This window comes from Nelumbo nucifera, chromosome 5 (genome assembly GCF_055504915.1).
Source record: "Nelumbo nucifera cultivar China Antique chromosome 5, China Antique-T2T, whole genome shotgun sequence".
NCBI classification, from domain to species: Eukaryota; Viridiplantae; Streptophyta; class Magnoliopsida; order Proteales; family Nelumbonaceae; genus Nelumbo; species Nelumbo nucifera.
The window spans coordinates 46,686,094-46,705,755 of record NC_142653.1 but is presented as its reverse complement, the minus strand read 5'-3'; the positions used below and the strand labels follow the sequence as shown (position 1 = coordinate 46,705,755).

Sequence of the window (19,662 nt, the reverse complement as noted above, 5' to 3'; positions counted from 1 at the left end):
CTTACACTACTTAACCAATAACTGAAATTTTAAAAACAACTAACCCAAAAATAGACAAATCAAATTAACAGGCTAGACCCCACATGTAACACTTAGCATAACCAAAGTACTCCTATGATCAGAATCAGCCCAATAGCCAAGCAAAATCATGAATCTTTCTGTTGGAAACACTTCAACAAGTCAACAGCGTGCATCACCAAGGATCTTCAACCAAAACAAATAAGCTCAAAATTAATGAATCATTCCCCCATCCATCACAAATCAACGTGGGTGAGTTGCAATCACTTGAATTCATGTTGCTATGCCATTGTCCCATCACACTACTAGCAATGTGTGATGACCAGTCACATGGTCTTACACTTCTAAATGTCAGATCTGATTTTCCTCCTGCATTCAATTGGATATTTGAACTCTTCCTAGAAGCACATAAAACAAGACTGTCCTAATAATCACTCCAATGGAATCCATATCAAGCTTTGACAATTATACAATCAAAAATAGAATCAAACTCTACAAATCAGTATTCAGAAGATAACTACAGTCTCAAACACAAGGTACAAAAGATCACCCCTACAAGGACTTTTAGAAACTAGAGAAATAAGAGGCACTCACTCCAAAGGCCTTAGAAACCTCAAGAATCCAAACCAGTCACTCCAGAAAAATCCAAGTATACTAGAACCTTTGTACTACAGTACATTTCACCCAATATGCTGAACAGAAAAGCTCTCTAATTCTTCTCACTTTTTTTGGCAAAGTTTCAATACTCCTTTCTTGAGACCAACCAACCTTCAATTATTTCTAAAAAAATCTGAACCCAAGCAATTAAAGAATGAATAGTATCTCGACCAACTATCAGCCAAAAACCAATAAGTCGCCCCAAAAACACTATAGGGATACTCAAATACAGTGTTTTAAAAGGTGTGAAAAGCGTATGGCTGGAGGCATGCCTCTAGGAAAGACAACCCCAAAACGCCCCGAGGCATATGCCAAAGGTGTTGACACCTCTATGGCATACACCTCATACACATTTTTCATGAGACGTGCTAGAGGCATATGCCTCATGCACCTCACACACACTTCATATAAAAAGACACAAAAAACAAAAAAAAAAAGAAAGGAAAGGAAAGAAAGGGAAGGGAAAGAAAAAGAAAGAAAAGAAAAGGGAAGGGAAGGAAAGATAAGGGGAAAGAAAGTGGGCCAGGGGCTTTGCCCCCCAGACCTCCCAGTCCCTTTTCAATGCAGCCCAATTTGGTTTTTTTGTTCTAGGGGAGTCTTGCTCCGCTTCAACAAGACCCCCCCCCCTTTCAGCTAGTGTTATGCATCTTCATTCTTCTTAATATAAAAATTTTTTTATTAAAAATAAAGAAAAAGGAGATCCTCCTTCCTCTTCTTCCCCATCCCCCTCCTCTTGAAGAGGCTTACGCCGCTTACATTCTAAACTACGCCTCACGCCTCCGGGTAGTGGAATGCTTCGCATTACGCCTCTGCATTTTAAAACAACTAGATGAGCTGTATCTTCTTGTCCAAGTTATGAGATTATTGCCAACTAGTCATACCTCTCACAATTCTCTTGCTAAATTGATGATGCGGCCAGATCTCTCTTTCAAGTGTTGGAATACTTTCTTTCCAAATTTGTAGAAGATTCTATATTTTGAGAATATGGAAAGAACTATTGAGATTTGAACAAGATATATTTTGCAATATGGCAAACTTGGCCCCTGAAACATTGCACCACCCAAGTTGTCCATATGGCAAGGTGCAAGACACTGTATTGCAATGCAAAATACATGCAAAATACATGCAAAACACCTCATTTGTAACTGTATCGCAGCTTCATCGGAGGACCTTATGGGCTTGAGTTTGCTGGGCATCCACCTCCAAGTCAGCTATGGTTTCACAGGTTTCTTGGGCTGTTCCTGTATCATCAAACCTTGCCAAAAAGTTTGACAAATTGAACCCACATACAAAATGAATATGGGCAATGGAGCAGCAAGTGTCTGATTGATTCCCACTAATTCTCACATAGAGAGCATTAGTGCACCATCACCATTCCCCTGACCATTAAATTATCAACGGTTTGGATACTATTCAGGATTGCAGCCCAAGTAAAAAACATCACCTTGGATGGAAGTCCTAACTTTCAAATACACTTTCATGGCACATCTTTTAGAGAATAATCATGATCAAAATTGAAGCAAGTCTCTAATTTTCTTGGAATTTTTGGACAATATCTCTAGGATACTTTACTATGCACAAAAAATCCTGAAAAAGAATCTTCAAAAATCCTCTAAAACTCAAACAATCTAAGAATGGAAATAATTAACAATTTTGGGAAAAAATGAAATTATTTATAGTCATCTACAATATTACTATTTATAGTAAGACCAAAATTAAGTATTTATAGTAAAAAGGTCATATCTGCTAGTGCTAATAGGAATTCAAGAGGAAGAAAAAGTTTAGAATAGGGAGATAAAACTAACAAGACTCACAAGAGGAGATCGGACACACCAGAAAAACTAAACTGAACAAAAACTGACCAAGAACAATAGCAAAATGAAAAAAAAAAACAAAAATATACCAAAAGAACCTAAAAATTAAAAACTAAAAGATAGCTGAGATTGTCAACATTTATGCTACAATGGTACCATTAGTTGAACTAGTTCATGTCGTGTTTTTCATTATTTCCTCTAATAACTTTCCTTATCATTAACAACAATTAAACGGGATTTATTGATTACTGATGAAAAGGCAATAATACTTACAGCTCAAGAGAGCAAAATTGGAAGAAACAAATACAACATCTCAAGCTAACATGCCAAAGTGAAAAGTAAAAATACAAGTCTTTGCATGTGTAACCCTGGTCCTAGTGCTCTCCATTCCAAATCAGAGCTTACCATTCCTTTCCATGCTAGAGAATTAACAGACTATTGTGTTACGTACCTAAAGGTTAAACAGCTTGGTTTAACATGTTCCAACAGTCTTAAGGCTTTTGGCATGTTGGTCAAATATGTAACAATTGGCATAAAAACCTATGACCGTGCCTCAAGTTTGAATCACAAAAAGGGCTACCTAGAGCAGAGTAAGATCTGGCATGGAAAATCCAAGAAGGCTACCTGGAGTAGAGTAAATGCCACTAGAGAGAAAGGGCTACCTACCACCAAAGCAACAGCTGTCCAGAGTGAGAACCATCAAGACATTGGATGCAGAAATGTAGTGACTGGAATAAGATTCAACAAAGGAAAAAAAACCATCAACCTTAGTAGCAGGAGAAACAAGGCAGTGTTTTAAAAGCGCAAGATGCAAAAAAAGCGGAAGGGCCTATTTGTGCCTGAGACACAAGGGGCAAGGCGAGGCACACACCTTTTTGAAGCAAGCCACAAAAAATACAAAAAAAAAAAGTAAAAATCAAAAAGAATGCAAAAAAGTTCAAAACAAATGCCAAAAAAATTAAAAAATGCAAAAAAATTAAGAAATATTAAACATAATGTTAATAAAAAATATAAACTTAAATTTTAAAATAAATGTTTTAAAAACCTGTTATCTAAAATTAAAATGCATAAACATAACATGTAAAGCATATTCAAATGAAAATTTAAAAATAAAAGCAAACATATAAAGCATTTTCAAAAATGTAAAACCCACAATCTCTTTTTTCTTCAATTGCATTACTTCAAGTAGCTAATGTGATGTAAAACATATTGTATTCTTGATTCTATGAGTCACCTTTGTACCATGCCCCTCGAGAACCCCCTATTTGCTAATGTTGTTCATTCATTCATCCCAATAAAATATCTTCTTAAAAGGCAATTAAAGTTATAAAATCATTATTTTTATGTGAGAAATAAGAATTTAAGACCCTAACATGAACTTGTTTGGGCATGCCTCAAGGGGCGTGGTCGGGGGTCCAAGGGCAGAGCCCCTAGCCCAGCCATTAGGCTCAAAAAAAAGAACAGTAAAAGGCACATAATTTTAAAAAGGCACACGCCTGGGTTGAGGCGCAAGGCGCATGCCTAGGCACACTAGGCATGCGCCTTTTGAAAGGGATGCATCTAGGACCTAGGCGAGGCACATACCCTAAAATGCGCCTCACTTATGTGCCTACGCGTACCTTTTAAATCACTGAAACAAGGGCTTTATGGCCACATCACTTACAGGAATCAGGGCACTTGCATAGACAAGTTGATGCAGGAGTTAGAGGGTCAAATTTGGATTTTTATGGAATTTTATGTATTTTTATATTTTTGGACAGTAGGGGTATTTTTGTCATTTTGCAATTATTTTGTGGGGTCCATTGAAAGGGTTTAATTTGTGTAGTATAGTTTGTTTATGTATAAAATTTCAGAGTCATTACATAAGTAGGATTAGTGATTTAAAAGGCGCACCTGAGGCATGCCTAGGTGCACAGGCGAGGCGCATTTTAGGGTAGGCACCTCGCCCAAGTCCTAGGCGCAGGCATGCGCCTTTTGAAAATTTGACACTTTTTTGCATTTTTTGAGTCTAGCGGCTGGACCAGGGGCTCCGCCCCAGACCCCCGTGCCACCCCCTATTTGGTAATGTTGTTCATTCATTCAACCTAATAAAACATCATCTTAAAAAGCAATTAAAACTATAAAATCATTATTTTTTGAGTGAGAACTAAGAATTTAAGACCCAAACATAGACTTGTTTGGGCTTACCTCAAGGGGCATGGCACAAACGCGGCTCGTAGAATCAGGAATGTAATACGTTTTACATCACATTAGCTACTTGAAGTAATGCAATTGAGAAAAAAAGAGAGATTGTGGGTTTTAAATGCTTGAAAATGTTTTAGATGTTTGATTTTATTTTTAAATTCTCATTTGAATATGCTTTACATGTTATGTTTATGTATTTTAATTTTAGACAATAGGTTTTTTAAAACATTTATTTGAAAATTTAAGTTTATGTTTTTATTAATATTATGTTTAATATTTTTTTATTTTTTTTGCTTTTTTTTAATTTTTTGGCTTTTTTTATTTTCTGACTTTTTATTTTTTAGCATTTTGTATAATTTTTGCGCCTTGCTTAAAAAGGCATGCACCTTGCGCCTCAGGCGCAAATTGACCCCTGCACCTTTTTTGCGCCTTGCGCTTTTAAAACACTAAGTAGGATATGACAGCTTAGTTTGAGTTCTACTAGGATTATTGAGTCTAACAATTTGACTCCTAGGACCATTATAAGTTTAATGGTTTGACTCCTAGGATTATTATGACTTTAGAGTCTATAAATATGTATGGACTATGGACGTTTTACACAGGGGCGGAGCTAGGATTTTTTATTGAGGGGGCCAAAACCTAGAAAACATGGATAGGGGGGGCAAAAGCTAGGAAACATGAGTAAAGGGGCTAAAATACAAGTGGAACTTAAATAGATTTAAAGGGAATTTTGAAGGAATAGGGGGGCCATGGCTCCCCTCCGCCACCCCTGGCTCTGCCCCTGGTTTTACACAGAGAAATGAAGTTTATTGAGTTTTCTTCAGCTTATGCTAACTATGGTGAGTGATTCCTATGCCCTAGAGTATTCTAGGCACCCTGTGAGTGATTCCATGTATTTTCTCTCTTCTTTGTGTCCCTATTTTCTCTCTTATTCCTTCAAGAAGACATTACAACCATCAACAACCATAAAATTCTAATCAAAGGACTAGACCAGTCAACATTCTCTAAGGACTAGAACTGAGTTGGTCCTACATCACAGGTTGAGTAGAATTTTATGAAGCTTAGAAAGTCAAAGTTACGGTTCCTTGGAATACTCAAATTCGACAAAACGTTATCCCAACCATATCAAAACAGTTGTATGATTCCGGTTTTATCTTTCCACTCCATCAATGTTACTGTGCTTTAGAATGGAGTTCTTTACCCAAAATCTCCCTAGTCAGACTGCCAATCAAAGGAGCACCTATAATTAACTGGATGTTGTCCCATCTTTATCTAAAACCGAAATTTTCTAGTAGATCAATCTTATCTTGATTTACTTCAAAATTCCCATGAATGATAGCCAAAAACATTTGCTAATAGAGGAGTTGAATGTACTTTACTGACTGTAATCCTTTTATTGGATGGCATCCTTTTCCGGATGTTTTCTTGGTAAGGTTTCACCTAATATGCCAGAAGGCACCACTATTATTTATGCTCTACAGAAACCAAAAAAAAGTACATCTAGATCTAGTACATCAAGTATCTTTAAGGTTATTTCCAAAAATATCTCCTCCAGTTGCATCTTCTGAAAGACCTTCCTTTAAATTCTTTCCTAGTGAAACTAAAGAAGCAAAAAAGAATCAATAGGCTACCTTCTAAAGAAACAGACATGTTCAAACCAAACATGCAAATAAGATGGTAGTTGCCAAGAAAATCACATGAGGTGTTTAGTGTTCAAAAAAAATCTAATAAGAGGACATTTCCCTCCCAAGGGAATCAACAATCTAAATGCCATAAAGTAGTTGACAATTAAGGCAATCATCATAGAGACAAAATTAAATACCAATTTAGTAACATAAAATAAACCAAGCATCTCCTAATAATATGTAAAACATACCAAAATCCAAGATATATCTCAAGTCTGTTAAGAAAAATACCTCCTTTACTTGTTTAGATCTGTACAAAATTACAGCAACATTATAGAGAGCAGCGACAAGAAACTTTAGCTCTTGATATTGAACCCAACCATTTGAAATAATGTGATCAATGCAATCAACACTCCTCTGAAATAACAAATAAAATTGTTTAGCCATAAAAGAAACAACACTGCTATTTTTCTTTTAATAGTATCAGCCCAAGGGAATCAAAAGCCAACATATAATGAAATAAAAAAGGAAATTTGTTATTTCAATATCAGGAAATGAGAATAACCTGGACACTTTTCTTCATTCCAAGGGAGACTGTAAGAGCTGCCACTGCTACATGTAGCAATGTTTTGCGAGAATCATTAAACCTGTCTCTCTCCTTCTCTGATGTGCATCTGCATCAAGACATGTCATTAGCAAAATATCTAAAATGTTTTTTTTTTTTTACGTTTATGTACTTGTTCACCCACCACTGCCTATCTTTTAGCATTTTCTGGTAGTACTAATCCCAGATCAAGGAGAGTGCTTATGTCAGGCTCACAATAGTATATATTTTCTCTCAAATCTTCCCACATGGATCAAGATCCATTGTTTCAAGATAGACTTGAACAGTGGAACAAGATCCATGTAGCAGAATGAAATTCAGTTATAATATAGAAATCAAGCTGCATGAATGGCACATATATTGGGAAAGGACGGAAAAGGGTTGGAAGGGGAAAAGTACCCAACTGGCTTACCTGAAACAAATGAAAAACACATTGCAGAATTGATGAAACACATCCTGAATATAACTGTTTTTAGTAGAACAGAAAACAACTTCTGACTCTGCAAGTATATGTTTCTTTGCTGTATTTACTAATTCAGAAAATGGCTGACATAGAAATTCCAAGGCATTTAAGTAGGATAGCAAAGAAGCTACTCCATGCTTATGCTTGCAAGTTTTAGAGATATCAAACATAGAATCCATGGTTAGGCAAGATATGCCCCTTGGGTCCATTTCTCCACCACTATAGGATATACCATTCTCACTACTAGCAGGGAAAAAGTGGCTTTCTAATGAATGAAGCAAAGAATCCAGGTGTTGTAGATTGTCCTCATTTCCAAACAATAACCTAATTGCAAATTCTTCCTTTGAACTTTCAGTGATTGAAGTTCCACCACCCCTTGAATGAACATCATTGCTTGAAATGAACAATCCGGCAGCATAGAGTTTCAGAATCAAATCAACTGGTGTCAAATCCTGCTGAACAATTTATTGGTTATAATTTAGCATAAGGAAAAGACATTAGCAGAAAGATTATCACATTTTACAAACTGTATGTGTGCATCCATGTGTGTATGTGTAAAGAGGCAAAGGCTTGCTAAACAAATCATTTTGCAAAAAGATCCATGGATCTTGCATGTAGTATCAGTGTCAAGGATGAGGGCCAAGAAGGACTCCATTTATTCCCTTTCTCCAAATTCTATTCATGAGCAAGTTTCAGAGCAGAAGTCCCAACCATGTAAACAAACAAAAGGTCCTTGTCCCAGAAATTTTTTTAATTAACAAAGAAGCTTTTAACAGCTAAAATCACTCGAGGAAACCTGCAGCAAATTTTGGGTTATAGAAACATCAACGGAAAGGGACCAGACAAAAAACACAAGGCTAATACAGAGAATACCTTAGTAAATTGATTATCTAAATAGGCTATATCCTTCTCCACACTAATATAGGTCAGCTGGCAGGGAAGAAGACTTCCCTACTTCTGACATTTGGAGAGATAATGCAGTCAATTCAAATCCTATGTCTGATAAAGGAATCTTGGGACTGGCCATGCTTTCACTTGCAAAGCCCATGTCACCCAGATCAGCCCTGTACACCACCTTTTAGAGCTTCCCCAGCTGATATTAACTGTTCTTTCTTTCATTTTTTTTAATTCAAAAGCCTCCAAAAGAAAAAGGGTTTAGTTATTAGCAATGCGTTCACTTCCCAGTCTACATCATCCCTATGCACCAATTTTTCAAGCTTCCCCCAAGCAATGTTATGGAAATAATAGTTGTATTATAATTTATAAACTGTAGAGAAAGCTGAATGAAATTGTGAATCTTATCATAAATCCTCGATTGTTTCTGTTGTTTGAAATTTATTGAAAAATTAAAGTATATATAATCAAGCATAAGATGATACAATATGTGCTTTATGCATATCTACCATACATGTATTTTATACAACAGAGTTTACTACTTGTACACTGGCTCTTTAATTAGCTTATGATGATATAATCAAGTTTACTTGAAAGTCAATCAATCCACATATAATGGCTCTTTAATTAGCTTATGATGGAAAATGAACTCAATAAGGTTTCCAAATAGGTATTAAATAATATAAATAAATCCTTCTAGTAAGGACTTTAAAACTAAAGACCCTTAAAAATAAAACCAAAAAAAAAAAAGATAGCAAGTAAAGAACTAGGTCCCAATTGAATTTATTCAAATTGCTGAAACAAATCTTAAGATTTGCAAATTGAATTGTAAAATTCAAATAGAAATTGTGATATTTTTTAACTAAAAGATTTAAACATAACATTTATACAATCAAATTGTGAATCATGTTTTAGCCATCTAAGCTTTAAAATTTTTAATTCAAAAACTGCCAAGAGAAAAGGGCATAGTTTGGATAACTGGCAATGGCTTTTGGGCAGCAATTTGCCCCATGAACAGAGGATGAAGGGAACAAGTGGAGGTTCAACCTATATGGATGATTCCTTTGTCAGAAATGATTCTAGCAGCCAATCTGTACCCACAGACGCACACACACAGGATTACTTGGTATTCAGGTGGATAATCATATACATGATGGAGTTCACTTGCAACTTCATTAAAAAGTGTTGCAACTTTGTCTGTATTGATATTTGCAGTTCTACATTTGTTGGCACAATAACATGCTAGATCAAGAAACTCATTTACACTGCACACCATAGCCACCTGCCATGAAACAAATAAATGTCATACTCCATTGCACACATTAATGAAATAAAAAGTAAGCATAATTGCTTTTCAAGTTATAGTATTGAAATAAAAGACTTTCCATCCAGATAACACTAGATTTAGCCTTTGGTATTTAAGTACAAGTGTTACCTAGATGACTGAAACCATGTTTATCCAGGGTTCGAAATATTGGTATGATACACCCCATTCCAGGAATATCATATAGTATCTTTTTGTCATTGATACATTAATAAAAGGCTTTTATAGATTTTGTTGTTTTTAAGTTATAATAGACGATGTAACAGGTCCCCCTGTCAGTTCGTCAAGCAAAAAATAAAAAGTATATAGTTTTGACTCACCCAATAGGCATGTACATGTGTATCGGGGGTATCGATATTTCGAACGTTGTGTATATCATAATCATGTTTATTGTTGCATGTCTAACAGGTAGGAAGCAACTCAGAGATGACGTGGAAATAAAACATGGTAAAGAATTTCATAATCATGTTATTTCTTGCATGGTCGATAGATAGGAAACAACTTAGAAATGATATAGAAATAAAAGTATAAAATGTACCAAAGAATTTCAATTTCCCCACACCATTATATCAGTGCCTTCCTCATTTTACAAGACATGTCATCACAATGTCTTCCAGTAAAAAATACTTAGGAAATAGGAACTACAAACAATGGATTGAGGAGTGTAAGTGATGAAATCAAATAGTCAGCCATTATACTTTGATTCAAGCAATAGGATTAACTTGGTTGAGTCATATTTTTTTGATAGATAATGATAACGAAAATTTTATTAAATAAAGAACCAAGTATTCATCATACAATTCCCCACAAAGAGGCGCAAGGTGCAACCTCCAAACTAAGTAATATAACTTAGTTGAGTAGAAAAGCATATTACGTATTCTTGGTTTTTTGTCTAAGGTGGTTTGGATTTGTAAACAAAATGATTTTTAGCTATGTTTTTGAGCAAAAGGTAAAGCTTTGTATTGCTTTAACTAATATAAAGATGTACAAGTAAATGCATGTACAGTGAGCCACTGTACATAAGCTCTCCTGCCAACTTTTACAAAAACAAAATAGCAGGATCATAATAGTTTTAATGGGGAATGCCTCTTAAAAGATCTGTTGCAGCCAACAAAGAGTAAGTGACACCAACTCACCAAGTATCACTTAAAAGATTTCATCAACTGAATAGCTTTTTTTATCGATAACAGCATTTTATTAATTACGAATGAAAGTACAAGATATTAAATACAGAGAGACTGTGAGACATAAAACCTCTTATATGTCCCCCAAATAACCAGATCCCTTAACAATTGCACCCAGAACAATGAGTCTCTCCCCACCCCTTGTTTGGCTAACGCATCTGCTACATCAACTGAACAGCTTTTTGCCTCAAATATTCTCGGATTCATCTCCTTCCAAATACACCAGGTAACTGCTGCAGGTATGGTACCCCATAATTTACTCCCTTATTTGCTTAGGCCCTTCACTATCCAGGAACTCAAATGTCCTGTGGCTGCTACCCTCTCCAGAAGGCACCAGCTGTCAGATGAGGTTGATCAAGCTGCAAAAGTGAGAGTATATTCCTCTAACCACCGGATATTGCAGTAACAGATGGTTTGTGGTTTCTCTGTCAGATAAACACAGCATACAGGTTTCAGATTGTATGTTTATGCCCCTTCTGAGTGCTGATCAACTGCTTGTAACATGATTTAACAGAGAAAAATCCAGATTTTTCCCACCTCCAGCACCTTGCATCCTCCTGATCTGGATTTGGACGTGTTAAGTTAAGTAGGCTGAGTTTAGATTCCGTCTTAGAGATGGGTGCCAGGTCAATCCACCTTTGGTTTCATAAGCATCAACCACTCTAGAATCTCTATTTTCGGCTAGAACAAATAGGGAAGGGAATCTCTCCACCAAAGCTCCATCATCACACCATATATCTCTCCAAAAATAGACTCTGTCCCCAATACCCACCTCCAAACAGTATGTGGAAGAAATTTATTGTGAAATTCAGATAGAACAGCCATAGGGACCTTCATTGATACCTGGATCCTAATTAAAGTTTCTAGCCCTAAAGTTCTCCAAAACAATCTGTCTCCAGAGGAGGTTTGGATGAGTACAGAATATCCAAAACCATTTTAGAATAAGTGCAATATCCATCCCCTTCACTTTCTAAATCCCTAAGCCCCCCACTGTTTGAGGCAAGCAAACTAGATCCCACTATACAAGCTGTATTTTGTCTCTATCCTGCCGTCCTCTCCAAAAGGAAATCCCCGTGAATTTTCTCAAATTTGTCTGCAACTGCTGCTGGTATTGGGAATAATAATAAGAAGTGGGTAGTTGGGAAAGGGTACTCTTTGGTAGAGTTTTCTTTGCCCTAACTGATAAGTATTTGCACTTCCAAATTGCCAGCTTCCTACTCATTCTTTCTATCACCGGGTCCCAAATGCCTTTTGCTACACATCTGGCACCCAGAAATAAACCCAAATATGTGGTGGGAAGATTTCAGAATTTACATCCAAGAATGCCAGCAAGTTCTTCAATGTTTTTCCACCTTGCCTACGGGAATGATTTCACTTTTGCTCAGATTCACCCTCAAACCAGACACTACTTCAAACCATTTTGCCTGTCATCAGCGTATTGTAATAAGATCACCATTTTGCCTTGTTCGTTTACCTCAATGCCTTGTAGAGCCCCACTCTCCACTGCTCTTTGTCATGAGGGACAGTTCTTCCATTGCACAAACGAACGACAATGATGACAGAGGGTCTCTTGTTTGAGCCCTCTAGAGCTATTAAATAATCCAGTTAATTCCCCCTTTAGACTGCATTTGTCATTCCTTATTTTAAGGACTTATCTCCTTTTTGCAGTTAAAAACTCGGTATTCATAGGGACATTTTAACTGCAAAAAGGAGATAAGTCATTAAAATAAGGAATGCCAAATGCAGCCTTAATGGGATTGAAAATTTTGGAGTTGATACACATAAAAAAAGACCATTGCCCAATGTTGGTCCCAAAGTTGATATAATCCTAACCTTTGGAATTTTTTGAACAAAGTGGACACTCTCAGAGTTGATACTCTGAGGGTTTACCATTACACCAAGTAATGGCCCCTAAAGTTGATACTCATACTCTCATCCAATTTCTCCATTTTCTGCCAAAGTGCATACCACCAAGTATGTAATCTAGGAAATCCATGTTCAAATGATCATACACCTTCTCTAGATCTACTTTACAAAACAGCCCTTCTTTAGCCATATCTAGGTTTTGTCCTCTTCTAGACATTTGATTGCAATAAATTAAATTCTAAGTAGGTGACAATAAGGTGAATATGTATGTTGTCATCCCTAAGTAACCATGGCATTCTTTAAAGAGATTACAAGAAAATGTAAAGTAGGCAATGAGCTAATGATATGATTTAAATAGGTAAGCTGCAAAGAACCTCAGTCAACATTGCAGAATGCTGGATGGATAAGACAGCTCACAAAACTGCAGCAAGCAGCAGATACAAGAGGGTGGTGAATGAATGAGGATAAGGGAAGAAACTGAAATGGAGGTTGGTTATTCGCAAACTTGGCCATGAAGGAAATCAGGCTGCTTGTTGGCTAGAAAATACAGGCCATAGTAGGAATATATCAAATAGTGTTGCAAATGACTTGGACCTAAATCATATTATTTTGTGGACTCATGGGCTCAATGCTCTCCCCCTGAGCTTTGGGCATTGGGCGAGTGGTATTGGAGGTATGGAAACACTCAGGGAGGATTCTGGATAAGAGTGGTTGCAGCTAAGTACAGTGTCAGCATTTCAGGCTGGGAGCCAGGAAGCCTAAATCAAAATTATGGATGCTCCTTATGGAGAGGCTTTGAGAAAGCCCGTTACCCTTTTCTTAAAAGGAGTAAGATTTAAAACCGGTGATGGCCTCAGGGTAAAATTCTGGGAAGACATGCGGTGTGAAGACAGACTGCTGAAGGAGTGTTTTCCTGCTCTTTTTGAGGTGGCAGTAAACAAAGAATCAAGTGTGGCAGAAAATGTGCAGGTGCAAAAGGGCAGTGTGGTGTGGGTTCCTCAGTTCAGGAGACTTTTAAATGATTGGGAAGTAGAGGTTATGGTGGAGTTGCTCAAAGATTATATGATATTCAGAGAATAGTGGGCAAAATGATGTCTTGGCTCTCTCTGTAAACAAATTGTTCAAGGATAGAAATTACAACACTTTTTGCACATGAGAATATCTTTTTGTAAAGCAGGGCTGGGGAGTATAGGATTGCTTGGACAGTGTTTTGTAAATCCATGTGTACAGCATCTTCTTGTATATGGTTTTGTTCTCTTTTCTTCCTTTTAATGTCATTATACTTTACCTGTTTTCAATAAAAAAGGAATACCGTGGGTGAAATTAAAGCAGCAAAAGGAATGAAAGCATTACATACTCTTGGGTGCATAGATCAGCAAATTGGTTTGCTAATACCTTTGGCTAAAGAGGCTGTAAACAGAAACCAAATATTCTGTCGGGAGTTGTAAATATGTAAAACTTGGGACAGATCCATAAGATCCAATAAGTAAAATGTTATGGTGATGTTGTCACCATTGGGCTGCTAGGCAGTTGTAAATTTTTTCTTATAAAAAAATGTTATATTCTTATTTCCTACTTAAAAAATTGGTTTTATAATTTATTTTTAGTTTCTTATCTTTTTAAAAATACCTTATGTTAAAAAAAAATAGTGAACGATTTTAGCAAAAAAAAAGGGGGTTTAGAAGAATGAAATAAATGTGCAAATACCTTGCATTCACAAGAAATAGAAATCAGGGCACATCTTAATATGTCAATGATGACTGGAACTCCACTCTCCGGATGTAAGAATAGAGATGAACAAATCCTGCGGGCAAACTGCATATTGGACGTTTCAATTTTATAGGCTTTGTAGAATGACGCAGTAGAGAAAGAAATAATTAAAATAAAAGAAAATTCTAGTTAAGTGGATGAGGGTTGAGTGAACACAAACCTTTACAAATTGATCCTTCATAGATGATTTCAAGAACTCGGTCAATGTTATCATACAGAAAGAATTTAACAAGTCCCCATCAAAACATGTAGATTCCCCTACCATGAAGAGCAGGCACTTGTTGAGATTGGTCACAAGCAAGCCGTGTAACCTTTCAAATACCTTAGCATCAAGAACCCTACAATTTTCGTATGGAAACATTTCAATAAGTTACATCACCACAGATTTAACAATGTTAGAAACAAACTCAACTGTGTAGGGTACAAACAAAAGTAAGGACTTGACAAAGACCAAATTCACACCTGAACCATGGCCCGAGCTGATCCAACAAACTGAGAACACTTCGATAAGCTCCGCCGTCTTTGCTCTTACTCATGAAAGTACACTTAACAAGAGTTGCAACTACCTCCACAAGCAACAAAGCAAGGTCAGGATCAGCATTTTCCTTCGTCATATCCGGCAAAAGCCCATCTTCGTTCTTCTTACCCTTCGCTGGTTTAGAACCAGAAGGGGCCAAACTAATTGATCGGAGGCTCTCAAGAATGACACGCACTTCACATTCAGCTTCTCCAAACCGCCCCCAAGCCTCAAAGCAGTGCACCAATCGAATCCTCTGGCAATGCATAGAGTAGGGTTTACACGACAATTGTGAAGAGAGGCACGACAAGCAATCCAGACAGAGCTTGTAAGTATCGAACAGTTCTTGGGCCCTTTCATCCTCTTCGCCGCAGCCCGGTTTCGGTGACTCCGAGAGGCGTTTCGGTAAGAGAGAAAGTGAGCGATTGAGGAAGGGGAGAAACTTCTTTGCGAGAGGACGGATTTGAGTCCAATCAGGCTCCGTCTTCTTCTTGCTCTTCTGGGTCTTCTTCGGCTTCTTCGAATCTGCATCTTCGTTAAGAACAATGAAGTCTGCAAAGGGTTTTAAGTAATCTGAGAACCGCCGATGAATGCCTCTGTAATCCGAGTTCTCTAACGCTGCGATTAGAGAAGACTCGGTGGAGGAATCCATGGTGCCCAGTGCGAGATGCAGAACTGAGGAATGTGGAGAGGGAAATGAGAAAAGAACACAAGGGCGCGAATGTCACCCGCCATGTGATTTAAAGCAGCACGGTTTTGGAATGATTGTGTGTCTGCCTTCGTCAACGTCTCAAAACCTCAACGGCTCGACCGGATGTCGAACGTATCGGAGCGGATCGGACAAATCGACCCGAACCGTGTGGCAGGCAATGGCTGAACCTCGACCAGAAATGTTTTCAATCCACCGTTAATCCGGAAGATCGAACTGCTCAACTGTCTTTCGATCATGTTTACAGATTGGTTTTGCGAATTAAAACCCAAGGTTTTGACTAAAATCCATTGATTTGGACAAAACAATCTAACTCGAGTGGTTGGACCATTGATGATCGATCTAACCACTGGGTCACGATTCATGAGTTTAAAACTTATGAAGGCCATGACTTTGTTGTTTGTGCTCACTCGTCCAATTGGGATGATCTTTATATAGATTTGGGGTAATTTTTTGAGATCTCTGTGTCGTGTTAAAAGGGCATCTTGCCATGCTATTTGTGTCAAAAGAATACACATTTGGCCTCAAATTCCATATTTTAAATTTTTTATAAATATAAGTTATAATAATAAATTAAGTATAAAATAATACATATATACATGTATTATATATAGAATATAATTATATATTATTTTATTGTTAAAACACATGTCATGGCCCAATGGTTGAATGCATGATTATTGGATTGGGTTGGATTGAGCCAATATCCGGTCCATTAATAGAAGATAACAATACAAGTATCAATCGATCAGGTTTGATTTTAAATTAATCTAAACTAAAACAAATTTGAACAGATTAGACGGTCCAAACATTGAATTGGACCAGTCCAAAATGGTCTAAAACATTCATTGAATTAGATTAGGCCTGGTCCATTTATAATAGACTCACATTGGATTGGATTGGACCTAATCCAATCCAACTGACACCCCTCCATTCAAATTTTAACAAATCCAACCCAAGCTGCACCCCTAATTGTCATATGTTTTATTAACCAGCACTCGTATGATCAGATTAGAATGTCATATAAATCAAGCTGATTTGAGAACCTGATCTTCAGCCTGACCACTGAAATACAAGCTTTCTAAAAACATTCTTCCTTCGGTGATTTATATAGGGCATGAAAGAGGTTAGATCTGGAACAAATCCTGCCAAATTCGATCCGTATCCGGATGTGAGCCTGATTACAGGTCATATCCCAAAGGAAATATTTGGACAATGGTATCCATGCCCAAATATGGCCTGCATGGGCGGGGCTAGGTTCAAATGAAAAACTTGTGTCAAGGTCAAGAAACTCGAATCCAGATGGGCTGGGCAATATAAGCCCAATTAGATATGATGAACCCTATTTGGAATCCAAACATTTATGAGGAACCAAACCAGCTAAATACTGGGTCAGAGTCTGGATCTCTTGCCTACATCTACCCATATAATATTACAGTCATACATAGGGAACATTTCATTATCTTACATAGTATTATGCATGAGAGATGTTCTCAATTCACGGGGGTAATGTGCTGTGAATAGATGTGGGCAAAGTTCTTGTATGCAGGAGATCTGGAATTCAGATTTTGGGTCTCCTGATCTGTTTCATGTCTTAGTGACTTTGTTTATCATCTTTTTTGCAGTTTGTTTATTAATTTTTCTAATTTTTCTGCATGTAAAGCCCATTTTTAAAGCAAAAGTCATTATGTCTCTGAACTTGGCCGACCCCAAGTTGTGAGTCTCCCAAACATCTATAATGCTTCATCATGTATATGTTTACATGTATTTTGCCTCTAAACCATTACCAGAAAAGGCAGCAATGGTATTTGCTGAACAGAATAATATAAATCTAATCAGCCAGCGTCATACCAACACTTGTTTGGCCGCTTATCATGCTATCGATGTTGCCCAGCTTTGACTCTTTCTCTGTTCTTTATCCGTTAGTGTAAAACATCGGCTGTTTTTTCTCTCAATTAGTTATTGTAAAGGCTATTTATTAGCCAAAGTTGTTGATCAATAAAGTTGAATCATTCCAGTTTGTTTTTAAGCTTGTTCGATTCAAGTTCTGGCTCACAACATTCTAGTATCAGAGCCACCACTGGGTTTGAAGAAACAAAGCAGCAGCCTTTGTGATTTGCAGCAACAAGAGAGATGATGACTGAAGGAAATTTTGTGCAACCCGCTATTCCTCGCTTTGATGGTCATTACGATCATTGGAGCATGTTGATGGAAAACTTTTTAAGATCCAAGGAGTACTGGAGCCTTGTGGAGACTGGTTATGTTGAGCCAGAAAGCAGAATAGTATTGACAGAGGCGCAATAGAAGAAGCTTGATAAGATGAAGCTGAAAGACTTGAAGGTGAAAAATTATCTGTTTCAAGCCATCGATCGAACTATCCTATAAACCATCCTACAGAAGAACACATCCAAACAGATATGGGATTCTATGAAGAAGAAGTATGAGGGCAATGAAAGGGTGAAACGATCCATTCTTCAAGCTCTTCGCAAAGAGTTTGAAACTCTTGAAATGAAATCTGGTGAAGGTGTCTCTGATTATTTCTCAAGAGTGATGTTTGTTGCCAATAAGATGAGAGTTCATGGTGAACAAATGAGAGATGTTACAATAGTAGAAAAGATACTTCGATCATTAAGCGAAAAATTCAATTATATTGTTTGCTCAATTGAAGAGTCAAAGGACATTGATCGCCTATCAATTGATGAACTGCAAAGTTCCTTAATTGTTCACAAGCAGAAGTTCCATAGGCACAAAGGAGAAGAGCAGGCACTAAAGGTAACTCATGAAGAAAGTACATGGGGAAGAGGTCGTGGTCGCGGATCCTTTCGAGGAAGAGGCAGAGGCAGAGGACGCCAATCCTTTAACAAAGCTACTATAGAATGCTACAAGTGTCACAAACTTGGACATTTTCAATATGAATGCCCAAGTTGGGACAGAGAGGCCAATTATGCTGAGGAGAAGAAGAAGTGATGTTGTTAATGTCCTATGTTGAAACAAATGAAGCAAAAAGGGAGGATGTTTGGTTCTTAGATTCGGGCTGTATAACCATATGTGTGGAGACAAAGCTCTCTTCTGCGACTTTACTGAAAGCTTCAGGCAAATGGTGAAGTTGGGAAATAACTCAAAAATGACAGTGATGGGGAAGGGTAATATAAAGCTGAAAATGAATGGACTCAATCATATAGTCACTGAGGTATTTTATGTGCCTGAACTGAAGAACAATTTATTGAGCATTGGGCAGCTGCAGGAGAAAGGTTTAGCAATTCTTATTCAACACGGCAAGTGTAAAGTCTATCATCCTGAGAAGGGCTTGATAATTTAAGCAGAGATGTCTGCCAATAGAATGTTTACCTTGTTGGTTGCGTCGCAACCAAAGAAACCAGCTTGCTTTCACACAGCCACACAAGACTTATCACATCTCTGGCACTGCCGATATGGACCTTGAGTCATAAAGGATTGAGGACTCTTCAAAACAAAAAGATGGTGAATGGACTACCACAATTCGAGGCCTCAAAAATTGTGTGCACTGATTGCATGGTTGGAAAGCAGCATAGAGATCCAATTCCAAAGAAAAACACTTGGAGAGCATCTTCGAAACTTCAACTCATCCATGCTGACATATGTGGCCCTATCACACCAATCTCAAATAGAAAAAAGAGGTACCTAATTAGCTTCATTGATGATTTTAGTCGAAAGGTATGGATTTACTTCTTGGTCGAAAAATCTGAAGCTTTAGTTATCTTTAAACAATATAAAAGTTGTTTTGAGAAGGAAACAGGTTCATATATTAAGTGTTTGCGTACTGATCGAGGGGGTAAGTTCACTTCACAGGAATTTGATGAATTTTGTAAAGAAAATGGCATCAAGAGGCAATTGACAGCAGCTTACACTCCGCAACAGAACGGAGTTGCAGAGAGGAAGAACCGGGCCATCATGAACATGGTTCGAAGTATGCTTTCGGAGAAGAAAACTCCAAAGACTTTTTGGCCAGAAGTTGTGAATTGGATAGTGCATATTCTAAATCGAAGTCCTACTC

General features: G+C 37.3%; 2 protein-coding genes across 7 annotated transcripts in view; one reads left to right on the top strand and one right to left on the bottom strand.

The window, feature by feature from the left end:
* The window catches only part of ESP (separase), a 67,956-nt gene extending 52,316 nt beyond the window's left edge, over positions 1-15,640 (bottom strand). The window contains exons 1-7 of one of the 6 annotated variants that reach the window (XM_010247615.3): positions 14,866-15,640; positions 14,564-14,741; positions 14,341-14,448; positions 9,383-9,541; positions 7,315-7,820; positions 6,864-6,972; positions 6,590-6,715 (exon numbers count right to left, since the gene is read on the bottom strand). In XM_010247615.3, the coding sequence (XP_010245917.1) occupies positions 6,590-6,715; positions 6,864-6,972; positions 7,315-7,820; positions 9,383-9,541; positions 14,341-14,448; positions 14,564-14,741; positions 14,866-15,572 (1,893 nt within the window). In that variant the 5' untranslated portion in view covers positions 15,573-15,640. The remainder of the gene's footprint in view (positions 1-6,589; positions 6,716-6,863; positions 6,973-7,314; positions 7,821-9,382; positions 9,542-14,340; positions 14,449-14,563; positions 14,742-14,865) is intronic. The other 5 variants (XM_010247616.3, XM_010247617.2, XM_019196320.2 and 2 more) reach the window with 5 other exon arrangements.
* A 2,125-nt stretch (positions 15,641-17,765) lies between these two features.
* On the top strand, positions 17,766-18,596 carry LOC148791517 (uncharacterized). The gene is made up of 2 exons (XM_088888208.1): positions 17,766-17,912; positions 18,045-18,596. Exons 1-2 carry the CDS (start codon positions 17,766-17,768, stop codon positions 18,594-18,596), a joined length of 699 nt encoding a protein of 232 aa, XP_088744334.1.
* Positions 18,597-19,662: the final 1,066 nt, after the last annotated feature.